The sequence below is a fragment of the Monodon monoceros genome, unplaced genomic scaffold, assembly GCF_005190385.1.
Source record: "Monodon monoceros isolate NGI ecotype Baffin Bay Population unplaced genomic scaffold, NGI_Narwhal_1 Super_Scaffold_21, whole genome shotgun sequence".
NCBI lineage: Eukaryota > Metazoa > Chordata > Mammalia > Artiodactyla > Monodontidae > Monodon > Monodon monoceros.
Genome location: NW_021703778.1, coordinates 69,282,395 through 69,298,588, shown reverse-complemented (window position 1 = coordinate 69,298,588; position 16,194 = coordinate 69,282,395). Strand labels below are relative to the sequence as shown.

Genomic DNA, 16,194 nt, shown 5'->3' with positions numbered 1-16,194 from the left:
TGTTCTTCATAATTCAAGCCTTTTAGTCTATAATTCAAGTCTTTTTAAGTCTGGTATAAAATGGAGCCTTGGATTTAGTATAAAATCCACGAAGTTGAATGAGAAGTGGGATATTCCATAAATCCAGATAAAAAATCCACTTTGTAAGTAACAATGTTTTGAGAAACAGATGTTTAAAAGACTTATCCCAGAAATACACAGAAACTCTTTAGCTCCCCTCTCCCATAAAAAAAACACCTTGGAAAATGTCGGTTAAAGATCTGACATTTTCAGTAACCACAAGAGGGCAGAATCAGAATACATTTTTGAAAGTATAGCAGTAAGAAACTGACGTTTCCTTCAGAGGTGTTATAACCTGGTGTTAGAATACAGTTGATGGAGGGAATGCTTGCCACCTTTTTGATATTTGGACCGTTGGTATGAAAAGTGCTAGGAGCTTTTTTCACAACCACTTGTGCGTTTTCAGTAGGCATGAATGTGTTGACCGAGCATGCTAGTGCAGAGAATGTACCCAAACGTTCGTCCTTCCCTACTTTGTCATGTCAGGCAGGGTCTTGTTTTGCATCTGGCTTTGTTCCCGCTGGCAGTCTATCCTTGTATTCATAGATCAAGAAATCTCAGTTCCTTAGCATGAAAAGACACCGTCCAATTTGTTAAAACACCGCTCTGTCTTCCGCGCTTTAATTTGCGCAGGCCTCCTGTGAAACCCCTTTCGCGTGACTGGGAATCCTCGCCTGCCTGGACCTTCAACACAGGGCTCCTATACCATGCACTATACGCTGGCAATAGTCCCTGCCTTCAAACGCGTCTGCAGGTTTGCGGGAGCGAAAGCAGCCGCCTGACGCAGCACCAGTGGACGGGTGCTAACAGTGCTGTTCAACTGAAGCACCTGACACATGCTATCTGACCATTTTTATCTCTAGGTCCTTTACAGCTCCAACGCATTTTGCCTTAAGAATCCTCATCACTGGAGTCTAGGTTTTTGGTTTAAAACCCCACTTCGTCTGTGGGCCGAGCTCGTCCGCGGAGGAGCGGCGACCCCAGCCGCCAGGAGGAAGCGGCCGCCCCGCCCCTAAGTGCCGCCAGCCCCGCCCGACCCGCTCTTCCGTTTCCGGTAGCGCGGCGCGGAGGTGGCGTCATCTGCGAGTGCCCGGCCGGCCGACAGCGCAAAGACGCGCGATGTTGAGCCGGCTTCAGGAGCTGCGCAAGGAAGAGGAGACGCTGCTCCGGTTGAAAGCGGCCCTGCACGACCAGCTGAACCGGCTCAAGGTGACCCTGCGCCCCCCACTCCGCTCCTCCCTTCCGGCGCCCCGGCGCCCCGGGCCGCCCGGCTCTCCGCGGAGCCCAGGCGTCTGCGGCGCCCGCTTGCTGCCGCCGGTTAGCCCTTACTCACCCGGCCTTCGCGGCTGGACCTGGTGGCTTACCGGCGCCTGGGGGGCTGGATTTGAGATTGTGGGTCCACCCCTGTAAGAATCTTGATCACGCAGGTCTGGGCTGAGACTCAGCCATCAGTTTGGCTAGTACACTCTCCCCCACCCCCACACCGGACCCCTGCAGCCCCAGAAACGCGGGCGGCCGCACCACGCGCTGAGGAAGGGAGACCTCCCGCAGGCTCGCCTAGGCTGCCCCTGCCCCCCATCGGCCTCCCCTCCCGAGCCCCTATTCTCTTTACTACCTAGTATGGTCGCTCGATATAGCTCTAGTCTCGCAAAGCCGACCGGCTGGCGGATGCGCCCACTCTGCGAAGGGAAACGGTGAGGCCCTGCGAGAAGAGACCAGCCACAAAGTAGTTCCTGGTAGCTCTTATCCTCGGAGCTGTTACCGACTCCATGGCCTTGACGAGGAGTTGAGATTGACACCCATCAGCGGCAGTTCCCAGGCCTCTGCCGAAGTCACCCCCTTCAGCCTCAGTGAGACGCTCCTGCTAATTCCTGTTCGGCACTTCCAGGCTCTCTAAATCCAAGTGAGATGAGGGTTATGAAGGCTGTTTGTAAACTGAGAAGTATTGTCCACCTGCGACCTATGAAAACAGTGCGCTTTCCCTTAGGGTACGTGTAATGGCCTGCACTTCTTTATGTTCTGACATCACCGCAGTGCCTGTACCAGTGCCTAACGTGAGCGTGCTGACGATGGCCGCGGCCAGAGCCTAGATTCCTTTGTGCTCCGGGGAACGCTCCCATTTTCCAGTCTTCCTGCCTTCGATTTCTCATTACGGGGTAGACAAGCTTCGGGTGTGTGGAATCGGAAGACACCTGGCTTTATTTAGCGCATGCTTGTGTTTTCTCCCCTGGGCTGCTAGGTCTGGGGGAGTGGAAGCCTCGGCTCAGCTGGACCACCTGTTCACCCTAGGAGAAAGGGGCTGGAAGCTTTCTGTGCTGTTTCCTTAAGAGGTGGGGAAAGCTCGAGGAGCCCACCCTTCCCTCTGGAGCTGCACAGAGCTTACACTGTTTTCACTTCCTCTCATGATGCCCACAGCTTACAGCGTGCTCAGTACATCTCACCTACATCAGTAGCCCAATGACATAGTAAGGAAAGTGTCCTTGACTCTTCTTTTCCAGGTTGAAGAACTGGCCCTCCAGTCAATGATTAGTTCTGGGAGAGAAGAGGAGATGCTGTCTTCTCAACCTGCGCCTGAACAGTCACATGATGTAAGCTTAATCAAGTGTGGGCCTGGGGAGTCCATTCTGCTCTTACGCTGCTTAGCCATCAAAAATTGTAAATTACATTATCAAGCCCAAAGGACTCTGGGAAGTGGTGTTAAGAACTTTCCAGTTTAATAAACTGGATTGTCTGTATTACTGTTTTAAACGGGGAACATCTACCAGCTAGCTACACTGTGGTTGACTGTACTTTTATATTGCCTCGACCTTCCTATTCATCCACTTTCTCTAGTCACTCCAGTGAACCGGGGAGAGTGTGAAGATCTTTGCAGGCAGATGTCAAAACTCTTGCTGTTCTGTGAATAAGCAAGCTTGGGATTTAAAAATAGAGCGTAGCTTCAGCTACAAAGCCTAGTGCTAAAAAATGAGTTCTTGTCCTCATCATATCCTTCTCTCACCAAATGCCCTCAGGAAAATCATCTTCTAAATATACCGTATTTGAACAGTTCTCCCAGATGTGTGTTAAGCATGTAAAACTATTGGAAAGCAGCACATCTAAGCCAGCATAATTCTTATGTAAAAACCATGTTTGTGTATCAGGTAATATTCTATCAAATCTAGGGCATTTACTCTGCTCCCATTTTGGCAATGGGGGTTGGGGGGTCAGGGTAGAATTTGGAGAAACAGGAAACTGGCTACAGTTCTTAGTGATAAATATTGCGGATGAATATGCAATTGAGATTTTATTTGAAAACATTAATTTGTTTTGAGGCCAGTGGTGTTCTTACTAATCCATAATGTGTCCTTGACTAAAGCAGATGTTGGTGCATGTAGACAATGAAGCATCAATCAACCAGACCGCACTGGAGTTGAGCACAAGGAGCCATGTGCCAGAAGAGGAGGAGGAGGAGGAGGAGGAGGAAGAATCAGATTCCTGAAGGGGAGAAGAGCCAGGGTTAGTCACAGGAGTTAAGTTCTAAGCCGCAGGAAATTTCTCTCTTCAAAGAATTCTTGCCATGGGCCCCGTAGCCTCCTTTAAAAGGAAGCAAGAACTTTAGGAGGATGTATAGTTGTAGAAATGGTTCCATCAATAACTCAAGTTTCAGAGTGCTTTAACCAAAATTAGTGACCTACAGAAAAGCTGAGATGCAGTGTTTCAATATTGAGCAATATGGGTGGTGCTGTGTTTATATTCTGGTCAGATTCAGTAATTGTGTTCAAAACCAAAAACTTCCTCTGAAATGCTGTTGAGAAGGTCTGGCATTTGCAAAAAAGGGCAGAGTTTAAATACAAGCCAGCCTTTACAATCAACAAGGCCTCTTTTAAGAAAACCAATTATAAACACTGTTTGCGTGCCATTGAACCCTTGTGAGGAGAGCAAGGCCACAGTGTGGGAGAGAAAGATGACAAAGAGGAGGACAGAGGGCCACTTGAGAGCACAAGCTGTTGCCACCTCTCAGTGACATCGTAAAACTGCCTACTAACATGCTTTGTATGGCTGTTACCACATCTAGGTTGAGACATCACTATGGTAAAATGTGCTTAGAAATAAAGATAAATAGTCGTCATGCAGCTTGCTGCTTTCCAGACAGAAACAGAAAAGGGTCAGTTCCTCTGGGGCAAACAATATAGTAGGATGGTTGAAAACCCATTTCTGGACTTAGGAAATGTGCCATTGAAGGATCACTAGGCTTGGGAGGTTGGATTTTGTAATAAAGAGATGATAGTTACAGAGTAAGAGTTGTTAAACTTCGTATTTGAAGTTGAGACTCATTTCTGCATACTGTCCCTTTTCCACTGAATGTACAGACAAGTAGTTGCTTAATTTTATGAAAGTAATTGGCCCTGCCCAGAAAAGCCAAACAAAACACAAACAACCTCCTCAAGCACAGCTCCTTACAAAACTGTTCCAGAAGAGAGCACAGACATATTTGTTAATATTTCATTAAAGTTATTTTGAGCTACTCTTACAGGAAGTAGCCAGAAGTTTAAATGAGCATGTTTCTTGGAAAACACAGTGTGAAAATTATTTTGCAACAAAAAGCATCAAGGTACACATTTTGGGGTCTAACTTAGGCCATGACCTGGGATCATGGGTTTTTAAGAGCTAGAAAAGTTGGGTATGAATTCTAGCTTGACCACCAACTGTTTGCTTGCTTTTCACCTTTGCAGCTCACTTTCCCTTCTATAAGAGTACTCGTATCTGCTCTAGCAGTTTCACAGGTCCTTGTGAGACACTCACAAGGCATCCTTTAAAAATCCAACTATTGGCAATTTCCTGGTGGTCCAGTGGTTAGGACTCCGTGCTTTCACTGCTGAGGGCCCGGGTTCAATCCCTGGTGGGGGAACTAAGATCCTGCAAGCCTTGCGGCGGCTGGGGAAAAAAAATCTGACTATCATTGGCATCTCAGTAAGGAAGTTTGAGTAAGGAATTTGGCCTGAGGAACTCAAAAAACACAGCAAGAGTGATGTAGGGAACATCGTTCTTGAGAATTAGATCATTCTTGGTGAAAAGTACGAGGAAGAAATCTTTTTGACTCTCAAAATGAAATACCTTTGGATGTGAATAGAGGATTTAAAACACCCCTCAAAAGAAATTGACCTTGGAAGTGTTCAGATCCAGGTTTTAGGCACCAGGTTACCCCATTCATTAGTTGGCACACCTTGAGACATTCTCAGTGGCGGTGACATCCTCTCTGTTAGGAAAAGACCCTGGGTGTGAGTAGGGTGTGGGTCTTAAACCTCGTCTGAATGTTTGTGTACTGAAAACATGTAAGTTAGGCTGTTGACCTAGAACGGATGTTAGCCTCGCAGTGAGAAAAAATAAATGACTGGCTGAGGCAGCTGTGTATATATACCACTGACCAGTCTTTAAAATCCTGGTTGTATCTCAGGCTCTGGTAGATCTAGAGTGGAACTACCTACTCAGGAGATTTACCTAAGTTCTGTTTTTCAATTTGAAAACGAAATAGGCCTTTTATTGTTAAATATATATTTATTTTGGTTTTCTGTCACCTGCTCTCGAAGAAAATGAGGGAAGGCAGCCTCACATACAACCTAAATCTCAGAAGTTACTGTTCAAAGAAAGGAGGGTAGCCAATTGGGACACAGCTTCATTTTCTGTGGCTTCACTGCCGCCCCACAGTCAGGACAAACCCAGGGTCAGGCACTTGTTTCCTCTCCAGGAAAGTGTCTCAGGTGTAACTGGAGAGAGAAGGGAAGCCATTGCTCAGTGGAGCATAGCAGCACGGCACAGTCCCTGGTGGAGGCTCCAGTGCCAGTCAGGCACCAGCCGCCCCCCAATCCTACCCCCACCTACTGTTTTTCCCTTGTATAAAAAGATGGAAGGAATCAGTGGCATCTTTTCACAGGTCCACAGGAAAAGTGGTTGAAAGATAAGGGTGCTTGCTGAGAAGAACTGGACAAGGTCCAAAGATTAGAATTACAGGAAGCCGCATTAGTCCAAAGCACTGAACTTGTCCTCAGTGTGGTATTTCCGCCTTCCAGCCTCCTTCCTGTCTTTGCCTTTTCCCTCTCAGTAATGTGTGCCTGCTAAATGCCTTGATTTCTTATGCACTACAGATATTGAAAATCCCTCCATAAAAGCAGAAATACCTTTCACCCTTTGAATTGACAGTATATTTATTAGAATAAGAGATTAGATTTGTTAAACGTCTGGATTAAAATGGTAAAAGGATTTCCATACAGTTTTTAGGCACTATACACACTGTTGTTTACAATAGCATCAGTACTTGGATTTGGGGAAAGATAAATCTCATACATGTTAATGCCTTGATCCATTTGTAACATTCAGAGTAACTAACTCCACCATTTTAGAAACACTAATCCAAACTTAAAGAGACATAGCACTAAATATCCCACAGGGTATATTTAAAAATAAATACAGAAATACAACCAGAAGTCTACAGATCATCACAGTAGACAGACTGGTGAAGCCCCAGCTATCATGGCAGTGAAGGGCTCTGGCTAGATTTTGATGGAAACTGCTGAATTCTACACCAAAAGCAAAAACATAATGAAATAACACGATATACTCTCTCTGATGCTCATTCTCATAGCAGCAAAGCATGCTTCACATGCACTGCCTGTGAAGGATCTTACAAGGCCCCTTCCTACTCAATTGGAAAGAAGGTAAGCCTGGCAAGAATGAAGTACCACCAAGTGTCAAAGAATCCCGAAAACACAGGCAGCCAGCCAGTCACGGTGTGGGAGAGCAGTGCAGTTTTCAGTAAGAAGGACGACCCACAGTCACCAAAGTTTCACTGTAGTTCAACATTGCACGTTTTGATCATCAGCATACACAAAAATAGCCCCAAGCACAAAGCCAGTCCACTTGGGAATAACGATAGTAATAAGAATGAAGATGAAAATATTGAAAATGACACGAGTAGAATTTTGGCACATGCTGTGTTCTTCATCCTTTGTCATAGGTAAAATGCACATCTGAACAGAGACAGGCATGGGAAGGAGGCCCAGAAGCAACATGGCATGCTGCTGGGCAGGGGACTCGGCTCTTCCCCAATGCTTAGATGCCAGCCACGTGGGTGGGTGTGCTGGGCTGGTTAAGGCCGATGGTGGAGCAGAGCCAACCTGCAAAATCCACTTCCTCAGCATCAGATCTCTTGATAAAAGTATGAACCTGTGTGTGAGGAGATGGACAGAAAGTGTATTTAAAAACCAAGGAGGAAAATTCAAGAATCCTGGGTCTGGAGGTTGTGCTACATTTGGAAGGTGCTCTGGGAGCCTGCCCTTGGCCAGTTGCAGGCCCAACCCCCTGGCTCTGCTGGTCTTACCCCTTCCCCAAGCCCGCTCTCTCTGAAGTGGAGACAGCAGCTCTGCCTGCAGTGCCTCGCAGCGTTGTTAAAGGAGCAAAGGAACTGATGAACTTGAAAGCGCACGTTACGCTGACCAGGCTCTACATGGCATGTGAGTTCAGACATTCAGTATCCCACTCCTCCTCCTACCACCACCACCACCACCATGTAGGAGACAAAGTTACTTGGTGAGGGGACTGAATCTAAGATAGTACTACAAAAAGGCCCTGTCCCCTTGCAGGGGTGGGCTGGCCCTTTTCCCTGGACTCCCTCTGGCTGCAGGGTCATCCCGGCTTTTCCATTAAACTGATAGGAGGGCAGGGGAGATATGTTGGGTATCCTGCAGGCCCCTGATCAGCTGGACTACAGTGGTCAAGGCAGAGCAGGGTATGGGCTCTGGAAGTACTGGGTAGATGACTGACAGAGGAGAACAAATGAGTAAGCAGGTGGCAGTGTAAGAATCTGAAATAAATGACTTACCATGAGTTGCTTCAAATCTGCTCTCTCTGCAGGGTTTTTTATTAAGCTTAAAGGAAGAAAGAGTGTGAGAGCTCTTGCTTGGCACTGGTTCTAATTCAGATTACTTACATGTGCGTGCATACCCGTCCTCCCCACACCCCATAGGCTCTGAGGAAGAGTGCCTAAGCCTTACCCACCTTCCTGTTCTTAGCAGAGCGTCACACCCACAGCAGGTTAATAAACGCTTGTTGAATTAAACTAAGGCCAAAAGGCAATATGCCAGTCCCTTTACAGTAAGTGCTGAGCGCAGCAGCTCTTTTGCCCACTGCTACAGTCAGATAGGTCACCGAAGTCCTAGCACTCTGGATGAAGGGCAGCAGCTAAAGGGTGAAAGGCAAAGCTGTGCTCTCCAAGATGGATGGGGAGCCTGACAAAACCAAAGTACTTTCAGAGAACAGGAGGTGACTTACCATTTATTCACAAAATCTTGAAATTCCAGACTGAATACTCCACTGGGCAATTTTGGAGGAGGCTGCAAGTACATGTGAAGACATAAGAAATGCCCGGTGTCCTGCTCCACCCACTTCTCCCTTCCCCACTCCCACCTCTGGGCAGTGCTGCCCTTATCCAGTCAAGGAAAGGCACGGGTGAGAGGCCAATGGCTGCTACCGGGTTACCCTGTTGGAACCATCAATCTCAAACCAGTCAGAACTGGGGCCAGGTCAGTGTTCTGAGCACTCACTTGTCTAGTGACTGAATAAATCACTGTTCCTCTCTGAGCCTCAGATGACCCTTCTGTGAAACGAGGAGGTTGGGCTTAACAATCCCTAGGGCCCTTTTTAGCTCGGAGGCTCTACCACTGTACATCTTGGAGTGTGGCAGGGAAACAGAACCATCAATTACCAGGAACAGCAGCTAGGGGGTGTGCAAACCACTAGGCATAGCCCAGCCCGGACAGCACCTGTAAGGCTGGCTAAATAATAAAGTGTTTACCCGTCCTGAGCTCTGAAGGAGCACACAAAGGTTAAAAAAACATTAACTGGCAGAGAGCTGGGTCTGGAAGAATGTTACCTACACACTCACTGCAGGAATGAGGGTGTTTGCAGGTATCAGAGCAAGCACACTGGCAGTAGCCCTCGTCTTTCCAGGGTGTATGGTGGAGATCACACAGGGCAAGGCCCTGGGGCACCCTGCTCGTGCACCACACAGCCCCCCCACCCTTCTTGTGACCCGTACTGGGGTTCTGTGCAGCTTCCTTGTGAGCTGACTCCCAGACACTGCTCTGATGTGTAACCCAAGTCAACAGGTGATTGGAGACTAAAAATCAGACACTACCGTTACCAGAGGAGTCCAGCCTAGTCCTCTTCCCCTGAACGCCGTATCAGAACAGCAGGTGAATAAGCCTGATCCCAGGTCATGGCCTAAAGCCCAGCTTTTGGGGCCCACGGTGCTGAAGGGGGACGAAGGGACTATTCAAGGGAGAGGCCAGGCAAGGGAGGGGCTGTGTGCCAGCAGAGTGTGAGGTGCAGGCCACCTGTCACCACCGTGCAGCCCAGCCTCCTGGGAGGTAGGATGAGGGCTAAGAGGAGAAGGTGGGAAGGAAGGAAGAGCGCTAGGGGGGACGGGCCTGAGCTGCTTTTCATCTTGGAACCTGTTTCCTTAGCTGTACGAAAAGGATAACAAAACCAACCTGGCCCACCTGAGCAGTGCTTGGGGAGCACTCAGTAGGAAAATGAATGTGAAAATATCTAAGAAATCGGTGCACACTAGGTGACTGGCAACGATTTGACCTCAGCCATCCCTTCCCTTAATGTGGCTCCCACCCAGCACGACCCAGTTTAGGTCCCAGCAGGAGAGGATGGCTTTCCGAACACAAATGCAACACATTCTGCCTTCCTTGAGTCCTTAAGCAGCCTGGATCAGATCCCGGACTTCCTGTGTCCCACAGTGCTTAGCATAAAGCTGTGCAGCCAGGCAGTAAAGAGAGCTGAACTAAGCTCTCCAGTAGACTGTGAACCAGTGACAGTGATTTTTTAACTGCTGGGGTGAGCCAGGATTTTCCCCGCTGAGTTTGTAATGAACAAGGGGACCTATCTGAGCCTTTGGGGGTCTGGTTTTAGAGAGCAGTAAGAAAGCATGAAACTCCACTAGTCTCAAGGGAGAAGAAAATGGGGTGATGCCCTTTACCATGCACTTCAGCCGAGTGGGAGGCCTCCAGCTGCCTCCCAAACAGGTCAGAGCTAGACCATTCTCTTCCTCTACCCATGCTGCTCGGGACACCGAGAGCGCTGGCCTTCCTTAATCATCTGAAATCCTGTCCTGCCGTCGGGCTCCTCCAGCCCTGCCCCCACCCTCCTCTGAGCAGCCATGGTGCTAGTCCCTAGCTTCCCGCTCCCCCACACCCAAACTGATGAATACTTGTCAGTCCCTTCCTTGATCCTGTTTACATTTAAACATACTGGTATATATATTTCACAAATAATATATCTTCTTTGTATTAAAGTTAGCCAACAGCAATTGAATCACCTGTTATTCCATCACTTCAAGACAATCAATATATCATGTTACTTTCCAGGCTTTATGTGCACATACATGCGTACATAGATTTCTTTAAAGAACCAATCATGGTATACATACTATTTTATAATCTGCTTTTTTCACACAACTAATAGTGGATATTTTCCATATCTCTTTCTGCACTGTCACTTTTTATGTTCATTGCTTTATATGGAGAAAACCATATATTGCAGTTACACATGCATTTACCTTGCCTCCCCTACACAATCTAACAGTCTTTAAGACCTGAGACTGCTTTTCCATTTGTGGATCCCCATCTCACTCCTACCGCCACCCCACAGTGCTTAGCACATAGTAAGTGCACAAGAAATGCTAGGTGAAAAAAAGGAAATGCCTGGTGAATGAAGGATGAGAATGTAAATGGGCAGGGGGAGGCTCCTGAATCTGAGAGAGGAGGAGGGACTCAGAGCTGCATGAAGATGTTCCTGGGGAAGGGACTTCTACAGCCTCTAAACCAGCCACTCAATTCCAGGATCGTGATGCACAAACCAGGACACACAAATCTTGAAGCCCAGGCAGCCCACACTGTGGGAACAGTTCAGAGGTTTCCCAGACAAATCAACTGTGAGTTTTTTTCTTAAGAGGAGCAAATAAATTCCAAAAGCCATGCAGTACCTTACCTCATTGACTATGTAATCCAACAACTCAAAAATTGCCATGGGAGGTCGGCTGTCCATTCCGTAAGCTACAGATTTTATAAAAAGAGAAAAAAAAAACACTTCTCAGAAACAGAAGGTTATTTGCCAATATGAGGCTAGGGGTGGGCATGGACCCTAGTGACTAGAACAGAGTCGTGGACGATAAAGAGAGACAGAAGAGCCACAGATAAGGCCTGAACACAGAGGGGACCAGCCAAAGCCACGGAGTCAGCTGACCAGGGTTGGAGTCTGGGCTCTGCCGCATCCAAGATTTGTGACCTTAGGTAAATCAGCTGACCACTGAGCCTCGTTTTGAGTTTTGTAGAGATGGGTAAAATTATGTCCGCCTTTCTCCCCTTCCTTACACTCAAAGAGGAGCAAATGAAATAATAACTAAATCCTTTAGAGTTATTTAGTTTTCATTTTCCCTGAACTTGGGTCTCTTCCTCTTGGCCCTCCTGTTTTTCCTTTCCTACATGCCCTCTCCCGTGTGGGCCTCATGGAGGTAGAGACCAGGCCTCCCTGGTCAGACAGGAACGTCCTAGCAGGAGCTACATCAGGAGATGATAGCTGGGCCAGCACCTTCCAACACCAGGTTTCCTTCCCAGTTCAGAAAGGCAGGCAGCGCTACACAGTGCTTACCACCTCAGAGTCAGACTGGGCCACTTAACAAATCAACGCATGTGGCGAGTCAAGCACTCTGTGCGTCAGTTTCCTCCCATCTAAAATGGAAATTAGAGTAGTGCTATTAAAATTAGACAACGCCAGGCAAATCTATGGAGATAGAAAGTAGACTGGTGATTGCCCAGGGGTCTGGGTGGGGCAGCTGGGAGTGATTGCTAATGGAGATGGTTTCTTTCTGGGGTGATGCAAATGTTCTGAATTACACAGTGGTGATGATGGTACAGCATGGAGGAATATACTAAAAACCAATGAACTGTACATTTTAAAATGTGCGTTTTATGTTATGTTAATTTTATCTCAATTTTTAAAAAAATCTACCTAAAACAAAGTCATGATTTTTAAAATTAGACAATACCTAAAAAATACTAGGCGCAGTACCAGGAACACAGTGGGCACTCAACAAATGGTAGGAAGTTGTTGGTAATAATAGTTTCCTACACCTGGAGACCCATGCCCCAGCCTGGGTCCAGAGACAGAGAATCAGCCCTCCAGAAACCCCTGACAGCAAAAGACCACCCACAGGCCAAGCTGGGGCCACACCAGGCCACTCACAGCTGAGGGGCCTTCCGGGAGTCCTTGGCCGGGGCGGTGTCTCAGCCGCATCTCCCTCCACCTGGCACCCAAACACCAGCTCCAGCTCCTTGGCATCTGGAGGAGGGATGGGATACCTCCCGACCGCCATCTCAACCAGAGAGAGCCCCATGCTCCAGATGTCCGACTGCACCGAGTAATGAGTCCCCTGGAGTCTTTCTGGCTGTAGGAGAGACAGACACATTTATCACCTGTGAGCTAGCTTGGCCCACGCAGAAGAGGGATGGGCGAGTCCTCATGAATACCTGGGGCTTCCTGCCCCTTTGAGGCTTGCTTGCACTGCAAGAGAGTGCAGGGCTGCCCTGCTTGGTCCCAGCCCTGGGTCCACTGATGCATTTTATCTTCTTCTGCCCCTTCCTCTCCAGAGCTCACATCCTGTTTCAGGACCTCCACTAACCTCTTTAATTTGGCTTCCCACCTGCCCCCAAATACTGTATCTACCAAATCCTACCTGGTTCCCGTGGGTCTGACCCCTAACTCCTGTCTCCCCTATAACCTGCCCTGAACTAACAGCATCCTACCCAGCTGGGCCCTGGCTAAGCTTCAGCTGTGGCTCCAGCTTTGCTCATCCTCGTCACTGTCCTGCATGTGCAGGACAGCTTATCCAAAGCCCAGCATGAGAGGCTCATCTTGAGTCCTGAGTCCAAAAACATGAAGCTTCTGGAACATGGCTCATGAATGAGGTATCAGTGGGTAGAAAGAACACTGGCCTTGAGAGTAAGGAAAGCTGAGTTCTAAGACCAGCTTTGCCACTAACTCACTGTTCTTGGGCAACATCGAAGAGTAGAAAAGGCAAAGGATCTGGGTTCAAGTCCCAAGTCTGGGACTTACAAGCTAGGTGATCCTGAGCCTCAGTTTCCTGGGGCTAATGAAATGGGACTAACAACATAACAAAATACCTGCTCTACTAACTAGGGCACTGGAAAGGTCGAATCAAATGAAAATGTATGTTAGATGTTGCAAAATGTTATGCAAATATGAGTTGTTATTGGTGAGAATAGTCAAAGAGAAAGAAATATTTCTTATATATATAATATATAAATATAAATATTATATATAGTGCTATACAAAAATTATTTTTACTGAGCATTAATTGAAATAGTACATGTATTTCAAGAACCCTACCAAAAAAAAAAATCTTTATTCTGACCGTCGTGCACTTATTTAGACATCAAATTCATTTCACCCATAGGATTTTTCACTAACCCCAACACTGAACTATTTTGGAACTGACCATGTAACCACAAAAACCCAAACCACTAAACCCTGGATCAATATAAGTTCCAGGGCCTGTTCATCGATTTTGAACTTGATAGTTGGCAGCTGAGTAGCCCAGGGTGCTAGCTGCTCAGTTTTTAGACATTTAGGGAAGAAGCTGAAGAGCTGATGGGCTTCATGCCTTTAGCCACTGGAATGGAGGGGGTGGCGATGTGGGTCAGCGCCAGGTAAGTCATGTTACCAGTGGCTGGAGCCAGTGTGGGCAGGGGACAGACAAGAAGGAATGAGGGTGTGAGCAGGACCTTCCACACAGGGCGGCCAGGAGCAGCTGCCAAATCTTACCTAAGAGGCAAGTGGGAGCCTGCAGTGCAAAGGGGGACTGACCGGCAAGGAAGCCTGGCTTTCAACGCCGGTTCTGCAAGGTGAAGTGGGCAGGTCACTTCACCTCCCTGAGTCTACATTTCCTTGTCTCTAAAATGGGTACACTAATCTTTACTTCATGGGACAACCATATAGATCAAAGAGGATCACCACTCCAGGATGTGAAAGTCCTTGAAGAGTGTACAGAAAACACAACGCGCTAAGATGCCCTGAGCCCCCGTGCCGGCCCCTCCTTCCACCTCCGCGAAGGCCTCCCACTCACTCCAACTAATGCTCCTCTACTCTGCCCTGGCCAGCACTCACCCAGAGCCACATTTCCCCTTTCTGAATCGTACTGACGAGCATGTTAGCCATTTACTCACCCATTCAGTCAACCAAACATTCACTCACTTGCCAAGAATTCCCTGAACATCTACAGCGTGCCAGGAGCCAAACCAGACCCTTGGGACAACAGAGACACCTCCGGCCCTATCCCTGCCCCCCAGGGAGCTGGTTGTATGGGGGAAGCAAGAGAACATGCCAATGTCACCCCTGGGCGCGGTGGAAGCCAGCGGGGCTGGAAGCAGGAAACACCAGGTAGGTGTGCTGTGGTGAGAGATGGGCAGGTAACTGGGAGACATGCAGCGAGGAGGAAGAGAAGAGGCTGGATTGGGGAGACAATTCTGAATAGACTCACAGGAGTTGGGGGTTGCTAGATGCTAAAAGGATGGGGAGCTGGGAAGAGAGGTTAAAGCCTGATGCTCAGGTTTCTACCTTGAAAAACTAAGGAAACAGTGATGCCATTTACTGCTAATGGAAATGGTGGGGCAATGTGGGGTGGGGGCATGTCTGGGCATGTCAGTCTGAGGGTCTGAAGACGATCAGGCAGAGGTCCTGAGGGTAGCTGGAGCTCAATGTCTTCAGAATGGAAGCCAAGCTCTGGGAAACATCCAAGTGCCAGTGAGAGCTGAAGCTGTGATCCTACTATTTCTTCCACTGAGTCAGGGCCCCAGGGCCCCAACCATGCTCCAAGGCCTGTGAAAGGCCAAGACCATCTCCCTATCAGACTTTGATCTCCTCTGGGAGGGGACCACAATGCCTCATCCCTCGTTCTTTCTCACCCACCCCCATCACCCAAGCACAAGGGTCTGGCTCCGTAGGGGAAGGCACCCACTTGGCTTCTATTCCTGATCAGATAAGAAGCTGGAAAAATGGAACGAGGTGCTCATACCGACATGTAGGACCTTGTGCCCACGAAGGAGTTGGCCATGGAGTCGATGAGCTGCCCGCTGACCCCAAAGTCACAGAGCTTGATCTCCCCACGGGAGTTCACTAGGATGTTGGAAGGCTTGACATCTGTAGGGAAAAGAAAACAGAAAAGTAGAGAATTGACACAGGTAGGTTGGGAAGGGGAAGGTCAGCGCTCCCCAGACAGACCAGCCCTGACCACGAATGCCACGACACACCCCAGCCCCCATCACAGAGCCAGCCCTTGGCTTAGGAGCACTGGACACCAAGGCCCCTTATTGCCCTTCGTTCAGGGTTCGAGGAAGGGCTGTCAGCAGAGGAATGACAAGCTGCTGTAGAAGCGGGACAAAAAGCCAGTGTTTTACACTCTTTGAGAATCCAGACTGGGCCAGATGACCCACAGGAAGGAGTCAGTTACCATGAATAATCAAGATTTCAAGCTCTGTTGTTTCAACTGCCCCTGTTGGCAAGACACAATGTCTGCCGCTGGATCATAAGGTAGGAAGACATAATAAGACCTGGATGCTTGCTGAGGCTACAGACCAAAGACTAAAGGAGGATGGGATGGAGGCAGGAACTCCTATTATTTTTTTATTTTTTTGCGGAATGTCCTATAAATATCACTTAAATCTATCTGGTCAATTGTGTCATTTAAAGCTTGTGTTTCCTTATTAATTTTCTGTCTGGATGGTCTGTCCATTTGTGTAAGTGAGGTGTTAAAGTCCCCCACTCTTATTGTGTTACTGTCGATTTCCTCTTTTATAGCTGTTAGCAGTTGCCTTATGTATTGAGGTGCTCCTACCTTGGGTGCATATATATTTATAATTGTTATATCTTCTTCTTGGATTGATCCCTTGATCATTATGTAGTGTTCTTCCTTGTCTCTTGTAACATTCTTTATTTTAGATTCTATTTTATCTGATATGAGTATTGCTACTCTAGCTTTCTTTTGATTTCCATTTGCATGGAATATCTTCTTCCATC

At 47.8% G+C, this 16,194-nt stretch overlaps 2 protein-coding genes across 4 annotated transcripts in view; one reads left to right on the top strand and one right to left on the bottom strand.

The window, feature by feature from the left end:
* Positions 1 to 1,017: 1,017 nt before the first annotated feature.
* Positions 1,018 to 7,157, top strand: SNAPC5 (small nuclear RNA activating complex polypeptide 5). 2 transcript variants are annotated; one of them, XM_029237628.1, is made up of 4 exons: positions 1,018 to 1,269; positions 2,559 to 2,648; positions 3,416 to 3,555; positions 7,052 to 7,157. In XM_029237628.1, exons 1-3 carry the CDS (start codon positions 1,180 to 1,182, stop codon positions 3,536 to 3,538), a joined length of 303 nt encoding a protein of 100 aa, XP_029093461.1. In that variant the 5' UTR covers positions 1,018 to 1,179; the 3' UTR covers positions 3,539 to 3,555; positions 7,052 to 7,157. The 2 variants fall into 2 exon arrangements, with proteins under 2 accessions (XP_029093461.1, XP_029093462.1); XM_029237629.1 differs by lacking the exon at positions 7,052 to 7,157 and having other exon boundaries at positions 1,021 to 1,269; positions 3,419 to 4,593.
* Positions 6,216 to 16,194, bottom strand: part of MAP2K1 (mitogen-activated protein kinase kinase 1) — a 79,703-nt gene continuing 69,724 nt past the window's right edge. The window contains exons 6-11 of one of the 2 annotated variants that reach the window (XM_029237627.1): positions 15,194 to 15,318; positions 12,346 to 12,547; positions 11,092 to 11,156; positions 8,365 to 8,426; positions 7,916 to 7,961; positions 6,216 to 7,260 (exon numbers count right to left, since the gene is read on the bottom strand). In XM_029237627.1, coding sequence (XP_029093460.1) covers positions 7,147 to 7,260; positions 7,916 to 7,961; positions 8,365 to 8,426; positions 11,092 to 11,156; positions 12,346 to 12,547; positions 15,194 to 15,318 — 614 coding nt within the window. In that variant the 3' untranslated portion in view covers positions 6,216 to 7,146. The remainder of the gene's footprint in view (positions 7,261 to 7,915; positions 7,962 to 8,364; positions 8,427 to 11,091; positions 11,157 to 12,345; positions 12,548 to 15,193; positions 15,319 to 16,194) is intronic. The other variant, XM_029237626.1, reaches the window with a different exon arrangement.

Coding starts and splice junctions, on each gene's coding strand:
- SNAPC5 (XM_029237628.1), top strand. CDS start 1,180: ATGTTGAGCCGGCTTCAGGAGCTGCGCAAGGAAGAGGAGACGCTGCTC. Junction 1,270..2,558: donor ACCAGCTGAACCGGCTCAAG/GTGACCCTGCGC, acceptor CTTCTTTTCCAG/GTTGAAGAACTGGCCCTCCA. Junction 2,649..3,415: donor CGCCTGAACAGTCACATGAT/GTAAGCTTAATC, acceptor CCTTGACTAAAG/CAGATGTTGGTGCATGTAGA.